The 22,038-nt window shown below is 43.6% G+C and overlaps 1 protein-coding gene across 8 annotated transcripts in view; it reads left to right on the forward strand.

The window, feature by feature from the left end:
• CIC (capicua transcriptional repressor) overlaps positions 1-22,038 on the forward strand; it is a 280,330-nt gene that overhangs the window by 229,405 nt on the left and 28,887 nt on the right. For 5 of the 8 annotated variants that reach the window (XM_089687365.1, XM_089687363.1, XM_089687368.1 and 2 more), the window contains exons 3-10: positions 7,352-7,501; positions 7,584-7,791; positions 11,442-11,571; positions 11,979-12,161; positions 14,513-14,678; positions 16,756-16,952; positions 20,103-20,331; positions 20,425-20,525. In XM_089687365.1, coding sequence (XP_089543491.1) covers positions 7,352-7,501; positions 7,584-7,791; positions 11,442-11,571; positions 11,979-12,161; positions 14,513-14,678; positions 16,756-16,952; positions 20,103-20,331; positions 20,425-20,525 — 1,364 coding nt within the window. The remainder of the gene's footprint in view (positions 1-7,351; positions 7,502-7,583; positions 7,792-11,441; positions 11,572-11,978; positions 12,162-14,512; positions 14,679-16,755; positions 16,953-20,102; positions 20,332-20,424; positions 20,526-22,038) is intronic. The other 3 variants (XM_089687367.1, XM_089687371.1, XM_089687369.1) reach the window with 2 other exon arrangements.

Raw genomic sequence — 22,038 nt, forward strand, 5'->3', positions numbered from 1 at the left:
ATCGAGAGAGAGGTGAGTGTCTGCTTTTAAAAAGTCAGCAGTTTCAGTTTTTTTGTAGCTGCTGACTTTTTTTTTTTTTTTTAGATTTTGACTGGAGCTCTGCTTTACAGTGGGTCTTCATTCTCTCAATCAGCATTGACTATTTTGAATCCTTCTGCTGCTGGCATTAGTAAACAGATAGAAAAGTATATCTAATTACCTGTTTTTTTAAACTTTTTACATCTTTTTAGTTACTTCCTGTTTCCAAGCCTAGGCAAATGAAGCCATACATCCCAGGAGTCTTCAGGGAGGGAGGAGGGGTTTTCTCAGCTAAGCACGCCTTCTTGTCTGTAAACCAAAGCTATGGGCAGGTGGATTCCAGGAAGTAAATGCTACATTAATCATCTGCCCTTATTCAAGATGGCCACAGCCTGAAATGTGAGGGCGTGTTCTTTAAAAGTGATTTCTCAGCATAATAAAGCATGGAGACATGGATGGATGGGGGAGTTTGTTTATTACAGGTACTTATATAGAAAAATGCCCTGGTCTTTTTTTTTTTAAATGCATTGGTAGCCCATTTAAAACGTATTTATTTCAGGTACTTATATAGCACTGTCAATTTACACAGCGCTTTACATATATATTGTACATTCACATCAGTCCCTAACCCTCAAGGGGCGTACAGTCTACATTCATATATACACATACTAGGGCCAATTAGACAGGATCCAATTAACCTACCAGCATGTCTTTGGAGCGTGGGAGGAAACCAGAGTACCCAGAGGAAACTCATGCAAACTCCAGGCAGGTGGTGCCGTGGTTGGGATTCGAACCAACAACTCCAGTGCTGCCAGGCTGAAGTGCTAACCATTTAGCCACTGTGGGAGTTTGCTTTGATTATTAAAAATGAAATAAATAGCGTGTTTGGTGTGTGTGGTGCTTAGTTGCAGTGTAGTTCACCTTTTATGTATTTTTTTCCCCATTCTGGTGCATTGGCAGCCAAAATGTTAACACAAGGCACAGAAATATGTGATGGGGCCCCAGATCTTTAAATCAGAAGTTCTTATGTGCTTACTTGTTTCTAGTCGGTGACCATGAAAGTACAGAAGCAAGAAGGTTGGTCAGCATGACAGCCAGATAACTAGCATTTTTGAGAGTTTTGCCTAAAGACATAGAAGTCTGAGGGAACTCAGGACCAGGGTAATCATACTTTCAAAACCTCTATAATGGGAAGAACAACCACAGTGTCTACCTACCTTGCCATAAGTCCTTCCCAGTATTTTGTTTTATCTAAATCTATGAGCCAGTAAAGCAGAGAAGTAAACCCTGAAATGCTGTGTCAGCAGGTATAGGGTCTTTTGGTAGAAGAGAGATCGTAAGGCTCTTCTGGGGGAAAAAACAACTTGCTTACCTGCTGGAGTTTTATTTTATATTTGCACGTTGACAGGAGCACATGCAAAGTCCAGTGTACAGGCCCAGCATGTGGGATGCCAGGAACGTAGCCAGATACCGAGATAACTGGAGTACGTGTGTGCAGGAGTTGCATCGTCAGTGCCTGCCCCAATGAGAGAAACTAGAAGATGACCGACCCAGGAAAGGAGGAAGATTACATGGTATCTGTGTGGATGGAGTGGATGGAGGTAGCTCAGACCTCACATGGCTGGAGGAGAGCAGACCAAGAGGTAAGTGGGTCATAATGTGCAAATCTGCTCTGCATACTTGCATATTGTGGCAGATACTGGTCTCCTCCACCACAGAGTTGCACCCCAAAAGGGGAAGTTCCTCTTTAAAGACTGGTTTCCTCGCTCTCCATTAAGGATTCACACCTTTGGAGAGCAGGTACCCAAAATTGACAGGTACCCGCTCCCACTTCCGTTGCGATCACCTAGACGATCGGAAGCAGAAGGTGTCCTCCCCCCTCCCTCCCCGTAGTCATTAGGGACATGTGACAGGTCCTAGAAGACTACGGGGCCATTCAGGAAGTGCAGCGCTTCTCGCACATGTGCAGTGGGCACCCGGTTGTGAAGCTGCAAGCTGTCACAGCCGGCTGCCCACACTGAAGATGTCGGCGCCTGGAATACAGGACGGCCGGTGAAACAGGCTGCGGGGAGGACACCGTGGGATCTCGTGACAGGTAAGTGGCTGTTTTTTTAAAAGTCAGCAGCTACAGTTTTTGTAGCTGCTGACTTTTATTTTTTTACAGTGTGAGTGGAACTCCGCTTTAAGCTGGATAGATCGAGATTTGTTTGGTTTAGGATGGACCAGCTGAATTTTGATTAATGTGCGGCTGTCCTGCTCAGCAGAAGTCAATCTTTCGATCCTTAGATCAACTTTTGTTGAATGGGCTTGTTGGAGATTCCTTCGATCAGATCAGTTGGCTGCAGTTGCTGGTCAGTGTAGTCTTGGCAGTGGAGAGTCCCGATGTCAGAATACTGTGTCCAACGGGAAGGATATCCCTATCCACATCATTTGTGTGGATGGTAGGAATACGGCTGACCAATGGGGGGGGGGGGGGACCCGAATCATCTATGGCCAGGTTTCCTTTCTGCTTTAAGTCCTGTCTAGAAGTAAAGCACCATGTTTTTATTTATTTCAGGTACTTATATAGCACTGTCAATTTGCGCAGCACTTTACATATACATTGTACATTCACATCAGTCCCTAACCCTCAAGGGGCGTACAATCTAAGGTCCCTAACTCACATTCATACATACACATACTAGGGCCAATTTAGACCAGATCCAATTAACCTACCAGCATGTCTTTGGAGTGTGGGAGGAAACCAGAGTACCCACGCAGGCACAGGGAGAACATTGCAAACTCCAGGCAGGTGGCGCCGTGGTTGGGATTCGAACCATCGACCCTAGTACTGCCAGGCGGAAGTGATAACCATTTAGCCACTGTGCTGCCCATTCTGAGCCCCCAGCTTGTATGTATACAGTCAGTTGTACCACTTGGCCACTGTGCTGCAACATGTTGCCTTTTTCTTAACCTATATTCACCGGCCACTTTCTTAGGTCCACCTTGATAGTACCGGGTTGGGCCCCTTTTGCCTTAATTCTTCGTGGCAGAGGTTCAACAAGGTGTTGGAAACATTCCTCAGAGATTTGTAAAAAAGGAAAAGTCCTCTACTTAGTGGGACTTTAAAGGTATGAGTTTGCAAGTTTATAAATGAATCGGCAGGTAAAACATAACACTCCATTTTATTTTATACAATCTTAAAGACATAAGTTGAAGTACATAAATGATGGCGGTGACTGTCAAAGGATGTCAATACTGCTAGTGGAAGATCGGTCATCGCTGTCCATGTACCACTATACTGCCTCTGGGCAATCGACTGGTCCCCCTTTTTTTCCTCCTTGATAAATCCTTTTTGGATTCTGTGGAGTCACTTTTCACTCTTGCGGTCCTCCTCACGCAGTACCATTTGTCTTCATCTTTGTACGGACCATCACGGGTCCACCATTGATGGGCTTGGGCGGGGCCCCTCCAAGAGACGTTTGGGCGGCTCTCCTCATCCCTTTTTCCCTGCACTTTACTACCATCTTTGCCGTGAGAGGCCTATGAATATAATTCTTTACTTCATCATGGGAATCAATACTTTTTAGCTTTTTGGCGGTCCACGTGTACTTTTCTTGCCCCCACATGGGGCCATGCCTCTTTGAGCACCTCCTGAGGAAGAGGCGACTATCAGTCTCAAAACGCGTTGGTTGCAACATTTGCATGACCGATCTTCCACTATCAGTACTAAGTTACACATCCTTTTGACAGTCACCGCCATCATTTATGTATTTTAACTTATGTCTTTTTTACGATTGTATAAAATAAAACCGAGTGTTATGTTTTAACTGCTGATTTGTTCATTTATTAACTTGCAAACTTGTGCCTTTAAAGTCCCACCAAGTAGAGGACTTTTCCTTTTTTCTATTTTTCTAGGGATGTTGGCACCCCTTGTACTATATCCCCCCTTTCTTTTTTTCTCAGAGATTTTGGTCCATATTGACATGATAGCGTCACACAGTTGCGGCATTTGTCAGCTGCACATCCATGATGCGAATCTCCCGTTCCACCACATCCAAAAGGTGCTCTATTGGATTGAGATCTGCTGACTGTGGAGGCCATTGGAGTACAGTGAACTCATTGTCATGGTCAAGAACCAGTCTGAGATGATACAAGGCAGGATGGATCCATGCTTTCATGTTGTTTACGCCAAATTCTGACCCTACCATCTGAATGTCGCAATGAAATTGAGACTCGTCAGACCAGGCAACTTTATTCCAGTCTTCTGTTGTCCAATTTTGGTGAGCCGGTGTAAATTGTAGCCTGTTTCCTGGTCTTAGCTGACATGAGTGGCACCCGGTGTGGTTTTCTGCTGCTGTAGCCCATCTGCTTCAAGGTTCAGCGTGTTGTTCGTTCAGAGATAGTATTGTGCATACCTTGGTTGTAACGAGTGGTTATGTGAGTTACTGTTTTCTTTCTATCATCTCCAACCAGTCTGCCCATTCTCCTCTGACCTCTGACATCAACAAGGCATTTTTGTCCTCACAACTGCCGCTCATTGGATATTTTCTCTTTTTTTGGACCATTCTCTGTAAATCGTAGAGATTGTTGCATGTGAAAATCCAGGTAGATCAGCAGTTTTTGAAATACTCAGACTAGCCCGTCTGGCACCAACAACCATGCCACAGTCAGTCACTTAAATCCCCTTTCTTCTCCATTCTGATGCTCGGTTATGAAGTCGTCTTCACCACATCTAGATGCCTAAATGTATTGAATTGCTGTCATGTGATTGGCTGATTAGCAATTTTGTGTTACCAAGCAGTTGAACAGGTGTACCTAATAAAGTGGCCGGCGAGTATACAGTTGTGCTCAAAAGTTTGCATACCCTGGCAGAAATTGTGAAATTTTGGCATTGATATTGAATATATGACTGATCATGCCAAGAAATGCTCTTTTATTGAAGGATGATGATCATATGAAGCCATTTATTATCAAATAGTTGTTTGGCTCCTGTTTAAATCCTAATAACAGAAATCACCCAAATGGCCCGGATCAAACGTTTCCCTCCCCCGGAATGTTTGGCCTTGGTACAGACACACAAGGTGACACACACGGGTTAAAATGCCATTTAGAGGTTAATGTCCCACATCTGTGGCTTTTTAAATTGCAATTAGTGTCAGTGTATAAATAGTCAGTGAGTTTGCTCTTACGGGGAAGCACTGACCAGGCTAGATACTGAGCCATGGGGATCAGAAAAGAACTGTCAAAAGTCCTGCGTAACAAGGTAATGGAACTTTATAAAGATGGAAAAGGACATAAAAAGATGTCCACAGCCTTAAATATGCCAATCAGTACTGTTAAATCACCTATTAAGAAGTGGAAAGTTCGGTGATCTCTTGATACCAAGCCAAGGTCAGGTAGACCAAGAAAGATTGCCACAACTGCCAGAAGAATTGTTCGGGATACAAAGGGAAACCCATAGACCACAAGAGAAATACAGGCTGCTCTGGAAAAAGACAGTGTGGTTGTTTTGAAGGAGCACAATATTATTATACAGGATTTATATAGCGCCAACAGTTTGCGCAGCTCTTTACAATATAAGGGAGACAGTACAACTACAATACATTTCAGTACAGAAGGAATGTGAGGGCCTCGCTCATGGAGCTTACAATCTAAAGCAGTGGTTCTCAACCTGTGGGTCGCGACCCCTTTGGGGGTTGAATGACCCTTTCACAGGGGTCCCCTAAGACCATCAGAAAACATATTTCCGATGTGTAAAGAGCAGCTACTGTGTAGAAAGCAGCTGCTGTGTTGAAAGCAGCTACTCTGTTAAAAGCAGCTACTGTGTTGAAAGCAGCAGTATTGGAGGTAAAACGACACTCATGAATTATAATTACTGGGTAAATAATTTTATGGTTGGGGGTCACCAAAACTGTATTAAAGGGTCACGGCATTAGGAAGGTTGAGAACCACTGATCTAAAGGATGATACTTGAACAAAAATGAGCTGCATGGTGGAGGTGCCAGAAAGAAGCCTTTACTGCATCAATGACACAAAAAGGCCTGGTTAGGCATGTCAAGGTATTGTCAGGCATATTGTAATTTGGGTTTTTTTGTGGCATTGGTGCAGTAAAAGCTTCTTCCTGGCACCTCGAACAAACCGCTCAGTGATTGACAGCAGCAGGAACCAATGGCTCCTGCTGCTGCCTCAGTCTCCAGTGAGGAGAGAGCCATTGTTCTCAGGCACAGCGTTGGATCGAGCTTATATAAATATAAGGGGGGGGGGCTGCACTCAGAAGGTTTTTTTACTTTGATGTAGAGAATGCATAAAACATCTTCTACCTTTTTAGAACCACTTTACCTTGATCTACTCCATGTACTTATTTAAAAGACCAATGGAAATGTGCGCAAACACACGTCAGGGCACAAAGGAAATGCTTATTGACACGTGGTCATGCACCTGTTCAATGCACTTCTATGCACACATGGATCTGAATGGGTCCTTCATGTATACTTGATGGTATTTGTTGATGTGACCATCACATTATTACATGCTTGCTGTTCTATGTCATCAAATTTCTATATGTGCTCCATAGATCCTCCCTCTAATGGCTGTATGTATGTATGTGTTGATGTAAGCAGCCTGGATTTTCAGATCCCAAAAAAATGTTTCTATGCAGTATCTAAAAAAAATAAAAATAAATAAAATCTGTAGATTTTCTTTGCCTCTTCCCACCCAGCCCAGCATCACTTTTTATGTCGTTCTGAATGCCTGGGGGGTGATCATGTGACCACTGTCAGAGTGGTCACTTGATTGGAAGCTGGTCCCCCCACCCCGTCTACCGATCATTAGTCTGGACCGAGGCCTGTCTCTGACAGCTCAGTCATTGTGCTGGAAGTGCGTTCTCGGCACATAAACATCGGCCGCCCGGTGAACGATATGTATGAAGTGTGGGCGGTAACGTCCACCCTTTTGCCGCTGCTCATGTATGTTGGGCAGTCATAAAGGGGTTAAAACGTATGCATGCAGAATGTAAACATTGGAGAGGTTGGAGTGAAAATAAAAACCAAAACACAAAGCCTTTTTTTCTCCCTTTTATTCTATCAGGAAGTTATTTAGGGGGCTGGATAACTGGACTGGTGATCTGTTAACCCCTTCAGCTTATCCATCCTTCTTTTTTTATTTTTTTTTATTTTGACGTACATTTCAGGGCACCTATGTATTTATTTTTAAAATGGGTTCTCAAAAAATGAGCCTGCCTTTTCCAACATGTAACATAAATGCAGCTTTGTAGCGATTTTCCTATTGTGTCTTATTTTTTTAGTATTTCTACTTGTATTACACGATTTTTTGTTTTTTTTTCTCTTTTTAGTATGGACGAACGTAGAGCCGAGGTCTGTGGCGGTCTTTCCTTGGCACTCTCTGGTTCCTTTTTTGGCACCAAGTCAGCCTGACTCTTCCGTCCAGCCCAGCGAGGGTCAGCAGCCTGTCAGTCACCCAGGGGCAGCCAGCCAAGGCAAAGGTAACCCCCCCTTTATACTGTGATGACATCAATGATTGTTATGTGAGCAGTTTGAATAATCAGTATTTTGTCTGTTCCTCAGAACCCCCTGAATCGGCATCTATAGCACACGAGCCTGTGCCAGTGTCAAGCAACGAGGATGAGCGCTGCAGAGTGTCTCACGCTGAAACAGTGCCATCCCTTCCAAACGAGGAGCTTCCCAGAAAGTCGCAGCATTTAGAGGGCCCCCTACAGGGCCCTGCAGCAGATCGCAGGGTGGACAGCGAGACGGAAAGTGACCACGATGATGCGTGAGTCAGGTTACACTTTATGTATTGTCTTTCTGTATAACGGAGGGCAATAGACTGCAGAGAGACGTTTCTTTGCTAGCGCCACAGGTAATGTCAACCCACTCCTGTCCTCCACACTGTGCACAGTGCTGACACTGCAGACTCTGAGTTCTGAGCATGCTGACTGTGTCGTTCTGCTTTTATTATGAGCAGTATTAGCTGGTAGGCAACACAAATTCTTAAATTTAAATGTTCGAAAACGAACGACACTGAGCAGGATCTGCATCGAAACTCAACGTGTAACCTAGTCTTTTTCTGTGGAAAGAAAACGCTGTTTATGTCCCCAAAGTTCCTGGGGCTCATTCACGCCTGTCGGTTGAGCTGCTATGATGTGCATAGATCAAGGAAAGTCCACATAGAAAATGACTGTTTTCTTTATGTCCGTTTCATATCCTAACACTGTGTGGATGGGTTGCGTAAAATTGCACACATGCTGAATTTTTACACAACGCTCTGCACCACGATCCTTGACACCATAGCATGCTGCAGTGCATAAAACTGAATAAAGTGTCATATTGTGATAAAGTAAACCCCTTCCCGTCGCTGCCTCCCAGCCCTTTAACCCTTTGAGGACCAAGGGACGTATTTGTCCCATGTTTGTAATTGCGTGTATCATCTGATTAAGAACTTAAAACTTTTTTTTTTTTTTGGTTTGAGTCAAAATATTAGTTCTTATCAACAAACAACAAATGGATCTAGCTTTTTGCCAATTATTTCATGAAATGGCTTCGTTACAGCAACTGAAGTGTACGAACTTTAGAAACAAAAAAGTTGATTCTTTTGGCGTTCCAAAACCTTACGGTCCTCAAAGGGTTAACTGGATTGATATTCCCGAAGGTGGATGTAGGCATTCTGATCATGTGACTTGGGATTGGCTGTCACAGTGGTCACATGATCGGAAAGCTCCTGATTGTACATATGCATCAGGATCTTTCCATTACATGTTAGTTGCTATACTGGGAGCACGCCGTATGTGTGTACTCTCCGCACAGTAAATTGTTTACAAATAGATGCATATATGTGGCCGCTTGTCATTAAAGCCCACCCACCAAGAGGCTACATATATGCGCCACGTTGGCGGGAAGAGGAAAAAAAAAAGGGAGCGAACACATTGTACCAATCTTTACACGATGCACACCAGTGTGTGGATTCTTTTTAGCATGCAGGCGGGTGTGAATGAGCCCTTACAGTGCCCACCACGTTTTTTGGGTGGGGGGGTGTTGGGTCAAATAAAAAACTTTTTTAAAAGGTTGAAAGATTTTTATTCCTTTTATTTGAAGTTTGTGTGGTATAGTGCAGGGATGTCAGACTGGCGGCCCTCCAGCTGTTGCATAACTACAAGTCCCATCATACCTTTGGAAGTCATGCTTGTAGCTGTCAGTCTTGCAATGCCTCATGGGATTTGTAGCTTGGCAAAAGCTGGAGAGCCGCCAGTTTGACACCCGTGGTATAGTGTACCAGTTATTTGTTTTATTTTATTCTTAGAATTTGAAACACAAATGAAATGCACTAAAAACTAGCTTCATATGGGCTATATTGTAAAAACTGCCTACGGGTATAGGACACAGCAAACTACAACATACAGGCAAAAAGGCAAAATCTGCTTCCAGGCTGCTGTGTGTGTGACTGTCCTCGATAAAGGAGAGCCTCTGTGTGAACACTCCATCTTCTGGACCGCCACAAATTGATTTTTTTTTTTTTTTCCATTTGATTAGTTGTGTTTTAGAAAACTTAGCAGCTCTGCCGTTTTTAGAGACGGTGGAAGAGTTTGTGTAGATCAGCGTTAACGCGGTATTAAAACCAAAAGCAAACATTTAATATATTGCAGCTTACCATTTCTTAGATGTGATGGCTGCATTTTTTTTTTTTATGCTTTCTTTCACCTGGTGATCCAGCCAGTAAGTTTGCTGTTTTTCAAAAGTACAAGCTATGTAGCAGTTGGAGCGTGGAAAATCTGTACAGAAGTCGATCAGTAGACCAACTTCTGTACAACCGCAGTGCACATGCATGGATTGACATACAGCTGTTTCTTTCTGAACTGACCACATTTTGAGCCATGTATGGCCAGCTGAGCTCCAGCCGTTTTTGTGTTTTTATTACAAAAACTGTAGTTGCTGACTTTCAATAAACACACACTTAGCTGTCCCGGAGTCCAGCGATGTTCTCCCAACCATGGCACCTCCTGCATGGAGTTTGCATGTTCTCCCTGTGCTTGCGTGGGTTTCCTCCGGGTGCTCCGGTTTCCTCCCACTCTCCAAAGACATGCTGGTAGGTTAATTGGCTCCTGTCTAAATTGGCCCTAGTATGTGTATGTATGAATGTGAGTTAGGGATCTTAGATTGTACACCCCTTGAGGGTTAGGGACTGATGTGAATTGTACAATATATATGTAAAGCGCTGTGTAAATTGATGGCGCTATATAAGTACCTGAAATAAAATAAATGTTCTCACAACAGCCGTCCCTTCTCCCCTTCTCTCCTCCACGGCGCTGGCATCTCAACTGTGGGCACCAGGCTGTGACTTCTTGCAGCTTCGTACCCACTGCGCATGCGTGAGTCGCGCTGCGCCTCCTGATTGGTTCAGCAGTCTTCTGGGACCTGTGATAGTTCCCAGCAGAGTGGAGGAGGGGGCCGAACTTCCGGCTCACTTCACCGTGGCGAACTGAGCAGGAACTGGGAGCAGGTATTTGTCAAAAACAGGTATCCAGTTCCCCCTCCCCCACAAAAGGTGCCAGATATGGAGATGGCGGGGGGGAGGAGGCAAATAAGCGGAGCTTCCAGTTTTGAGTGGAACTCCGCTTTAACACTACCCTCCCCCCAAACTGATAATGTTGCTGTTCAAAGGTATCTTTGTCATCCAGTGTATAGGCACTCTAATAAAGGAAAGGGTGTCACTGCCGGGATCATCAGGGGAAAAAGACAAAAAGAGTAAAACTAATGCAGCCAGCTCATCTGACTGGTCAGGTACAATATATTATGTTTTGGGTTTAATACGGCTTTAAAGCACTGCTTCAGGAATCTTCACACCCAACAGAGCGTCAGATCCTTGCATACTCCGGTGCGCAATGACTTCTGTTGCTGACCCCTACATCAGTACTGTGTCCTGTAGTAATTTTGGGGCATCGGCTGCATTGATGGCGCACATCCAGGGATGTCAGCTCCTGAGTGTGTAATGTACAGATGCTTCCACTCTCTAAGATGGCAAAGATTGGAGGATTCGGCAGTGCGGCAGGTGAACATGAACCATCTTTCTTTGCTTTGCTACTTCTAGTTAACCCAGCAACAGTCACTTTAAATTTCCTGTCCCTTTCCCCAGTACAGTATGTGTATTGTTCATGTTTGGTGACCTTGCTAACACCACCCTAAGTACTGTGTAGTGCCTTCTGTTACTGTTCATTTCTGCCAGTAAATCCCCTTTACATAGAGATGTAGGAGATAGGACCAGTATCGGGCACACTAGCCCCCAAGGGTATGGTACTCCCCAAGGTATGGGGCTTGCATGGTGCAATCATATTAATAAGTAACAATGGTAGTGTCTGTACAGATACAACCCCTGGTGTTCCTTTTTAGAGCCATTCTTCTTTTATCACTGTACCTTTTTTCCTCTTTCAGTTTCTTTACTATTGGGCCTTCTGAAATACCACTCCAGGTGCATTCTGGGAAGCGCCGGACTCAGTCACTTAGTGCACTTCCAAAGGAAAGAGACTCGTCTTCTGAAAAGGATGGACGCAGCCCAAACAAGGTATTCTGGGAATTACAGGGCACCAACCTATTTTTTGATCGGTATAATAATGATTTTTCTTTTCTTTTTTTTTTTTTACATTTTAGTCTCTATTATTTAAGTGGGATGTCTTCAATTAATTTCTCTATGGTACATGGCTAGTTAGAAGCTAGCCTGGCTACTGCATTACTGCTGAATGTACCTTTAATTACTTGTATAAAGCAACAGATGAAAACTAGTCTGTGTCACGTCATAACCCAGAGGACAATTTAGAGCTGCATGTCTGATAAAATATACCTTTCCATGCAAGCTATATAGATGAATCATCTCGGGGGGGGGGGGGGGGCAGATTGGATAGAAAGCATTAGATCGTTTATCCACACTTTTAACTTTTTAATTTCCTATATTTTGATTTATTTTCTCAACAGCGGGAAAAGGATCATATACGCCGTCCCATGAATGCCTTCATGATTTTTAGTAAACGTCACCGCGCCCTGGTTCACCAGCGCCATCCGAATCAGGACAATCGTACAGTCAGCAAGATCCTGGGCGAGTGGTGGTATGCCTTGGGCACCAAGGAAAAGCAAAAGTATCATGACTTGGCATTTCAGGTATTGGATAGAGGATGGTTTATGAGGTTTACTAGGATGACAAAACTAGTGACGCAAATCTTTCCTTCTCTTACGCAGAACAAAGCAAAAGGTTCACTTTGCTCTCCCTTTCCTCCCCAGCACAATATCCACATTTTCTTTGTTCCTACGTCGCTAAGCTTGGCTGTTTGGAACAGGAGAGAAAAATTAGAGAGTGATGGGACCAAAGAAAGGTGGTTATGTGCTGTTGGGAATGGGGGCTTGCATACTTGAAAGTAGAACTGTGGCCAGGCTATGGACTTTAGAATAGTTAACATAGTAAATTAACTTTAATTTCACCCCATTAGTGACCTCTGTAGTTACAGCCACTTTGGAGTAAATCATCCTCAGAGCTTGTAGTAGAAGCCTCAGAGTAATATGACTCGTATGTAATGATCGCTCATATGAGCGGGTACACGGGAAAAGAGGAAAGCAGAGTACGAAGACCCAACTTGAAAGTCCTCATTGCTTTTCGAGTAAACTTTGAGGATGAATTGTTCCACAGTATCTGCATAAACAGAGGTCAGTGAAGGCTTATTTAATGTTATTTATTGCTTTATATAGGGTAATATTTATTTCCTGTTCTTGTAGAGCCCAGGTATAATATGTAGAAAAAATAGAACCATTCAGTTAGTCTTTGCACAAGGAAATGACGGCGTAATCTCCTTGACTGTGCAGTGTGAAAATGTATATCATATGATTGTGCAGAATTACAAATATTTGGCAGATAAAACCCCTTAAGTGTCAGGGGGTCAACAAACACACAGACACTGACCTGACTAGAGAGCCGTTTTATACAAACCTGTCCACTGGCCCATTTGGTAAAAGGTCACTGTAGCAGAGCTCTTGGCACTGATAGGATTCCACACTTCTGAATGTGTGGCATAGCATGTACACTGATGGCTGCTGTGATTTCTCCAGCCAGTCCCCATGTCCCTGCTATGTCCTGCAGTGTCTTGAATTTAGCAGAAGGAACCACAGCAGCCTGCGGGGGGAGCCCCAGCCCCAATCAGCCCCCAGCCCCAATCAGCCTGAGGATCTGAATTGTATTGGCCCAGGGAACTCTGCTAAAGAATTTAATTAAAGCAGAACTCCAGTTAGATTTTTTTCTTTTGCCATGTAGTGGTGCAGTACCACTGTATGGATCAGCTACTCATTTTTTTCTAGGGGTGAGGACAAAACTTACATTTGCCTGACCCGCCGATCCTACCGCTCCCCCACGGTCCAGAAGTGGGGACTGTTCCTGTCTGTTGAGTGTGCTCATGTCAGGAACAGCCCAATTGAAAGACCACTGGATTGGTGGGGGGGGGGGGCATGAGCTTAAAGGACCGGTCTTGTGCAGGAAGGATAGGCAGGCCAGGTAAGTATATCTTTAATGTCCTAGAACAAAACGAGCATTTGACCCGTGCAGCGCAGGCACAGCCCCACCACACGGGCCACAAAAACACAAAATTTCCCAGATTTCTGCTTTAATGTATTTCAGACTTTACAGGTATAAATCTGCTTTTTCAGGGTGGTGCCTGTGTGTCCTTTTTATGACCACCTGGCAGAGTCACCTTTAACCTGTATTTCAGAATTCAGTTGACAATTGGTTAAAGTCACTCTCAGGGGCAGACTGACAACTCATGGGGCCCCCGGGCAATAGGGGATCATGGGGCCCCTGTGTTCTTGCCCAAACTCAAAAAAGCTTATGACAAAGGTACCAGGGGCATCTCATGGGGCCCCCTACTGACCCCGGGCCCTCGGGCAGTGCCTGAGTTTCCAAATGGTCAGTCCGCCCCTGGTCACTCTAGTTCTTTGTTGAATTGTCTGTAATGTAGAGTACAGAGACACGGGTGATTTAATAAACATTTGTGTTTGCCTACACGTAAGAGTACATTCACACCTGCAAATGCACTCTGAGTGCGATTAGATCCCAAAACTCCAGCTGGGGTTCCCGCTATTAGCTGTCGTAGACATCTCCATTGAAAGCAATAGGAGGCAGTCTGTTCCTGCAGTTAATCGCGATCACACGCAGGTGATCTCATGGCAGTCTGCAACCAGGGCCGATCAGTTGCATCTAATCACAGGCAAATATTAATTTTCTGAGGCACTGGTGACATAGCCAGGACTTCCCAGCTGTCCCTGTGGGTAGGCTATATCACCAGTGCCTTCCAGAGAATCTGCTCTGACCCAGGCTGCTTTGATTGGTTCCGGTGTTTTGAAATGATTGCTCTGATCATTTCCTGAATAAGCCATTTTCTATAATATTAAGGCATTCTATTGATTGAGCTACAGAGAAGAATTTCTGTTCTGAAAATAATAAAGTGTAATCGCTTTGTTCCATGTACCAGGTGAAAGAAGCGCACTTCAAGGCTCACCCTGACTGGAAGTGGTGTAATAAAGACCGCAAGAAGTCCAGTTCAGATGTGAAACCGGTGATGCAGGGGCCCTGGGGGGTCCCCAAAGAGATGAGGGAAAGAAGTATGTCTGAGACTGGGACTACAGCTGCCACGGGAGGTAAGGAAAATGGCAAGGCAGTGTCTTCCATTCCCTATTTCCCTACAAGTTATCATTTTTTAGCAATGTTCCAGTAACATATACTTTGTGTTGTGTTTGTGCCTTTTTTTTTTTTCATTTTTGCAGATTAAAAAAATGGGCTTTGAAACTGTTGCTGACTGTTGCATTAGGCTAGGTTCACACATGTACAAGTGGTGGCGGGTGTGGGATAGTGTGTAAATCGCACCTGTTCCTGCAGCCGAATCGTGCTGCTCTTTTACAGATGCGCGGGGCTGCCATCCTTCGCCATGCATCTGGAAAATGCAGTGCATTTTTGGTTGCTTGACACCACCTAGTGAAAAACACCATGCGATTTTCCCTGCAGCTGCGTTTTCAGATAGGTGCAGGAACCTTAATCTTGTTTAAAATGAGACACAGCAGCCCATTCAAATGAATAGGCTGGCATGCTAGCGCAAACACGTCTCGCAGAGCCACGTAGGTGTGAACCTAGCCTTTGATTGTCTACATAGTATATCTAAACGCAATCACTAAAATATTATGTAAACTGTAACTTAATCATGTGCTCATCAGATCAAATCAGAAGTGGTTCTAATCTTTTAAAATATGCCGCTTTCTTCCAAATAATATCTGGTGATCTTGCCATAAAGGTCCTTGCTTCGGCACACTTGTGTTATAGGGTGGCGGTACTCTGTCCTTGGCTCCCATTTATGCTGCTGCTTTGTCACCTGGTCACATGATGGAGATTACGAGTGGCTATTCCCACGCAGGGTACGCAGGCCAGTCTTATCCCCATTGGAAAACCCACCCTAAGAAATGCCATGCAGCCATCATTGGAGTGTATATAGGCAGAAAGTATCTGCAAGAGGCTGCAGGAAATCGGCAGCGCTGAGCCATAACAAAGGATAAAATAAAGGTGTAAACAAGGGGGGATGTTGTGATACATAGTGAAATAGTAAGCTAAATGTAAGTTAATTATGGCTTATTTATTTATTTCAGGTACTTATATAGTGCCGTCAATTTATGCAGCGCTTTACATATATATATTGTACATTCACATCAGTCCCTAACCCTCAAGGGGTGTACAATCTAAGGTCCCTAACTCACATTCATACATACACATACTAGGGACAATTTAGACAGGATCCAATTAACCTACCAGCATGTCTTTGGAGTGTGGGAGGAAACCCACACAGTCACAGAGAGAACATGCAAATTCCAGGCAGGTGGTGCCAGGGTTGGGATTCGAACCAGCGACCCTAGTACTGCCAGGCGGAAGTGCTAACCATTTAGCCACTGTGCTGCCCCATTTTTAGATTCACTTTAACAAAGGTTTGGCGGCTACTTCTGAAGACTACTATTACAATAACACAAAGGTGTTCCGTTGATCTCCCTGGTGCTGCTGGGATAAGCACTGTACTTTTTAATCTCACCATCTCCACCTGTAGGTGATTTCTAGTATTGCATCCCATCTAAAGCATTGGTCATGAGTAAGGGCTCCTTCATTATTTTCTGCACTGAATGCAGGTCTTTACTGGTAGAGATAGCATAGGATTGTGTTTATCATATGCACCTATAATACTCATGTTCAGATTCTCCTTTTCTTTGTGCAGTGAGAAATCATGTTAGATCAGTGGTTCTCAACCTTCCTAATGCCGTGACCCTTTAATACAGTTCCTCATGTGTTGGTGACCCCCAACCATAAAATTATTTACCCAGTAATTATAATTCATGAGTGTCGTTTTACCTCCAATACTGCTGCTTTCAACACAGTAGCTGCTTTCAACACAGCAGCTGCTTTCTATACAGTAGCTGCTCTTTACACATCGGAAATATGTGTTTTCTGATGGTCTTAGGGGACCCCTGTGAAAGGGTCGTTCGACCCCCCCAAAGGGGTCGCGACCCACAGGTTGAGAACCACTGTGTTAGGGAGTAAGTGACAACTTTTTTTAGCCATGTTTGGAGACTGCTAATTGAGTCTTTTTTTTCCTGTTGTCATTTCAGCATAGGCTTGCAAATGTTGCCTTTCCTCCTTTTATAGCTTCCAACTTGCCTAACTGATTCTTCTGCTTTGCTACAGGTTCCACAGACATTGGTACTTCTGGGCTGCTCCTGGAGTCTAAGCTTGGGGCCCCCTCCTCGGTTCTGCCCTCAGAGCGCCTGGTGCCCACTTCCAGCACCTCTGCCCAGCTCCCTCGTCCACGGGCATTCTCCCATAGTGCGGTGCAGAGCATAGAGCACAGGGAGGACAGCCAGGCTCTGCAGGAGCTCAAACAGGTACATACACTCTTACATGTCACAAACTGCCTCTACTGTTGGGTTATCGGAGATACGTTTGCAAAAACAATGTATACTATATGCAAGCTGACAATCACACTTAGGAACTGCACTACATCTGGGCACCACAAACCAAAAATGCTGTTTAATTCATTCTTAATATTGGAAGCAAACTGCCCCATCCACTAATGTCTTTGGCTGAGAAATCATTTTGAAAAACAGGCCATGGCCATTTTGGGTAAGGGCAGATGATTCATGTAGGATTTACTTCTTGGAATCCATCTGCCCTTAGCTCAGATGTTGGCTGAGCTGAGAACCCTCCCCTCCTGAAGGTTGCTGGGATGTATGCCAACATTTGCCTAGGCAGGAAACCAGGAAGTAACTGAAGAAATGTAAAAAAAAGAAAAAGCTTAAAACAAGTAAATACTTTGCTATCTATTTACTAATGCTGGCAGCATAAGGATTAAAATGAGTCCAATTGATATAGGTGTTCTGATTTGGTGCGTATATATTCAGTCATTGAATTAGTTTCTTTGTAGCGTGTGATTGGCTGTTTTTCATATATTGTATTTCTGGGTCCCGTACAGCAGCAAGCTTGCAGCTTCAATTATTCATGTAAATAGGAGCAGAGCTGCAGGAGGATGAGCAGGCCCTATAATGTCTGTTTATTGCTGGTAGTTGTAGAATCATGCGACACCTCTAGGCCCGCATGGTTCTAAATTTTGTGTTTCATGTCAGTGATGCCATCTTTCCCCCTTTTTGTTTGGGATGTTGCCACTTTAAGGGTTCACGTAGCTGTAGAATTAATTCCCCTTAATGTTGCCTAGTGAAACAGACACAAGTTCCCCCTCGATGCTCTGTTCTGTACTGCTACTGGCACGGTTCCTCATTTTTTAATTCTTTGTGTTTACTGGAGACAGGCAAAGGGAATCATTTTCCTTAGACCTAAAAGCTTGAACCTGTTTCTAGAGCAAAGCTGGCCACAGATGCATTGGATCTTGGGTAGTTCAGCAGGGACCGGACTAGATTTGATCCATCTATGGGCAGGCTGGTTATACTGAAGTCGATCCATCGATCGACTAAAGCACAACCAGCCTGTCGGAAATGTTTTCATGCTAAAGCCGCCTGCAGTGAGCATTGTGTTCTGCCAGCAGGGAAGGCTCCCCACTGGCAGAATTGTGCTGTGGGAGGGATTCCCCCATCAACATTGACTGACTGTGGGTATCAACAATTTCATTTTCTTCTACCCATGGTGAAAGAAAAGAAAATTGCATAATCTGTGAGTTGCTTTATGTTAGCTGGAGGATGTTTGGAGTAACCTTTGACCCCCGGTTCACATTTATGCGGCCGCATTTTGCACGGGACTCCAGAGTGGATGAGAATCAGGGGTCCAAAATCTAAAACCTTTTATAGAAGCAGCTCTCTGTAGACAGAAATATGTAAAGGGTCTTGGAAGAAGCTAAACTGGAAGATGAAAGCGCCCCAGACAAAACGTTTTTAGTTTAGGAAACAATAGAGAGGGATTTGAACACCGTCGCATTGTTTTTGCATCCTGAGCCCCTTTTTGGGAAATTACCCTCTGTATTTGTCCTGGTGACTGTTATTTAAAGTGAAAGTAACATAAAACCCCAAATTTTGGGTTGTCCCCAGAAAAGTAACAGTGGGGAAATTTTCCAATGGGGACACTAGTTCTAGTGACTTGGGGGTCCCCAGGTAATTCCCTTAATTTGGCAGGGATTCATCTCTTTCAGTTGTGGCTATGGGACAGGAAGTAAAGGGAAATCTCCCTAAAATCCCAAATTTTGTGTTGTCATTAGAATAGTAATAGAAAGGAAATCTTCCAAGAGGGACACCAGTTCTGGTGAAGCCGCGGTCATGCAACACTGTACCCATATGAATTTTTTCAGCATATTTTTGAGACCGATAAAAATTTTATTTTGGTGGTATTTATTCACCACTTTCATTTATATAGCAATAAAAAATAAAAATCCCAAAGTCCAAAAATTTTGAAAAAAAAGTTTTTTCTTATAAAATTCTGCAAATAATCTTTCTTCATAAATCTTGGCCAAAATGTATTCATCTATCTTTTTAGTTAAAAACAAAAAAAAACAAAAAAAAAAACAAATTAGTCTATAACCAAAAATTTTATTTTTTCAAAAAATTCTTTTAAATTTTTATTATATATATATATATATATATATATATATATATATATATATATATATTTTTTTTTTTTAAAACATACTGTCACCCTAGCAGTACAGTGTCACCGCAATCATTTCTCCTTCTCTCTATCTGCATTCTTGCAGCCATTGAGAAATACAGTGATAGCTGTGATTGGTCACAGCTTGTCACATGGTACAAGGCTGATGTGAATAGCCTTGTACCATTTGACCTTTGTGATCATTCACAGATTTCACACGTAGTAAGCAATGATGTCAGAAGTGACATCTTCCTTACTACTATTCATGCAATCACTGATTGGGACCTCACACAGAGGTCCCGTACAGCGATCGGTGTCCGGAGGACACAGCGGGCACCGGATCACGGTGTCGCGCACTCCCGGGGAGCGCGCACGGGCTGAAAATGCGGGCGCCGTTTATGAACGGCAACCTGCTCCTGCACTGCTCTCGTTCAGCCGTTTATGAACATGGGCCGGACGGGAAGTGGCTAATGGAAATCTGTTGCTATTATAAAAATGAAAAGCCGTAAGCAGTACTTACCTGTTGTATTGCCTATGCCACCAAACTCTGCTATCTTTAATAAAAAGAAAATTTTGCTGAAAATCGTCTGCATTCAACACTTCCAGGAGTGTCAGATGATATTGTCCCCCACTGTGATTTCATTTTTCATCCCCTACATCACTTAAGGACACAATAGTGAGGTGTCAAGTCTCTGACACTTGGAAGTGTTTGCAATGCTGAAGGGTCTTCATCAACCTCATCAAAGACAACAAGGTGCGGTGGCATGAAATGTAACCCATTTCTGCTTTCACTGTCTTTTTTTTTTTTTTTTTAAGTGGCAGTTCAAAGTACATGCTGCACTAAGGCTTTATTTAGTGTTTGTCAGAAGAGTTGCCCTTTTTAAAGCTGATAGGTAGTTCATCCATATTATTGGTGACATGTTAAGACTATGGTGATTACTCCATAGATGTGTTCAAGTCGTTCTCCGTATCCCAATCAGAAGGCAGCGTTTGGTGGTCCAGAGCCTTCATCATTCCCAATGCCCTCACACAGCGAAAACGCCGCATGTCCCTCTTCCCGAGCTTGTCCGCCTATTCCTGGATCTTACCGGCCACAACGCACAGCCAGCGAGGACATGACCAGTGACGAGGAGAGGATGGTCATCTGTGAAGAGGAAGGAGACGATGATGTTATTGGTGAGTGGTCAGAACCAATGACATCGCTTGTAATTGTATTAATCATTTTCTTGCATTCTCTTTTATTTCACGATCTCTTTGTTTTCTCTCCAGCAGATGACAGCTATGGCTGTGCAGAAATAGACTTGAAATGTAAGGAGCGGGTGACAGACAGTGACAGCGAAGGAGTATCGGGAGATGAAGCAGAAAGCAAGGTATATATAACCAAAACACCTGCGCTCTATTAACCCCCTTATTATACAATAGCTGCTGTGATATACACAAGAATGTGCAAAAATTACACTACATTACATTACATCGAGTTTATATAGCGCCAAAGGGTTTGCTCAGCACTGTACAATAGAGGGGGGAGAATACATGAAACAACACAGCAACAACAAACAGCACACGAGGGGTTAGAGGGCCCTACTCTTTCGAGCTTACAATCTAGGAGGGAGGGGGTAGTGGTACAGGAGGAAGTGGCTGTGGGGGATGGAGTGGTAGGAGGAATGAAGGAGAACGGCTGTTAGGTGAGGGTGGGGTAGGCTTCCCTGAAGAGGGAAAATAAAGATAAATCAAAATATACATTGCTTACATAAAAAGTGCACAATAAATTAAAGTGCAAAACAAAACAAGTTCACGTGTAATTCCTATAATTATGAGACAAACCAACAAATGTCCACATACCGCAATGTATGTATGAGAAACTACATGTATATTTTACCAATTAGTCCATCATCCATAAGATGCAACTGTGCTTCCACAACAAAGTGAAATGTATTATTATTTATTTCAGGTACTTCTATAGTGCTGACAATTTACACAGCACTTTACATATATATTATACATTCACATCGGTCCCTAACCCTCAAGGGGCGTACAATCTAAGGTCCCTAACTCACATTCATACATACACATACTAGGGCCAATTTAGACAGGAGCCAATTAACCTACCAGCATGTCTTTTGGAGTGTGGAAGGAAACCGGAATACCCGGAGGAAACCCACGCAGTCACAGGGAGAACATACAAACTCCAGGCAGGTGGTGCCGTGGTTGGGATTTGAACCAACGACCCTAGTACTGCCAGGCGGAAGTGCTAACCATTTGTGAAACTTCTGTAAATTAAAACACTTCATGCAAAAATCCACCACGTCCTGATTCTTGTGTTCCACGCCACATGCGAGTACCACCACCATCACAGAGAACTCGCCAGACAGCCATGACCTTCTCAATTAAGAGTTGGTCTACATGCGCTTGTGTGTGTAGTTATGGACTCTCCCATGCCAGTTGATCAATCCGCCATACTCCACATAATGAGCTCCACAGGAGGTATCCTATATTAAAAGGGGAGAAGGAGGCTCCAGTAGTGTGAAATACCCTGCAAACAGTGATCACATAACCATCCAGCGTGCATGAGTAGAGACCACCATGTATTGCCCAAAAATGGTTTTAATTGGTGGTGGTACTCGCATGTGGAGTGGAACACAAGAATCAGGAGGTGGTGGATTTTTGCATGAAGCGCTTTAATTTCCAGAAGTTTCACATCATTTCACTTAGTTGTGGAAGCACAGTTGCACCTTATAGATGATGGACTAATTGGTAGAATGTACATGTAGTTTCTCATAAATAGTATTCTGTAATAATAATAATAATCCCATGTGGACGTTGTTGGTTTGTCTCATATTTATAGGACTTTTTTTGTTTTGCACTTTAATTTATTGTGCACTT

The sequence above is a fragment of the Staurois parvus genome, unplaced genomic scaffold (genome assembly GCF_062004578.1).
Source record: "Staurois parvus isolate SC_StPar_1 unplaced genomic scaffold, SC_StPar_1.0 ptg000423l, whole genome shotgun sequence".
Classification (NCBI taxonomy): Eukaryota; Metazoa; Chordata; class Amphibia; order Anura; family Ranidae; genus Staurois; species Staurois parvus.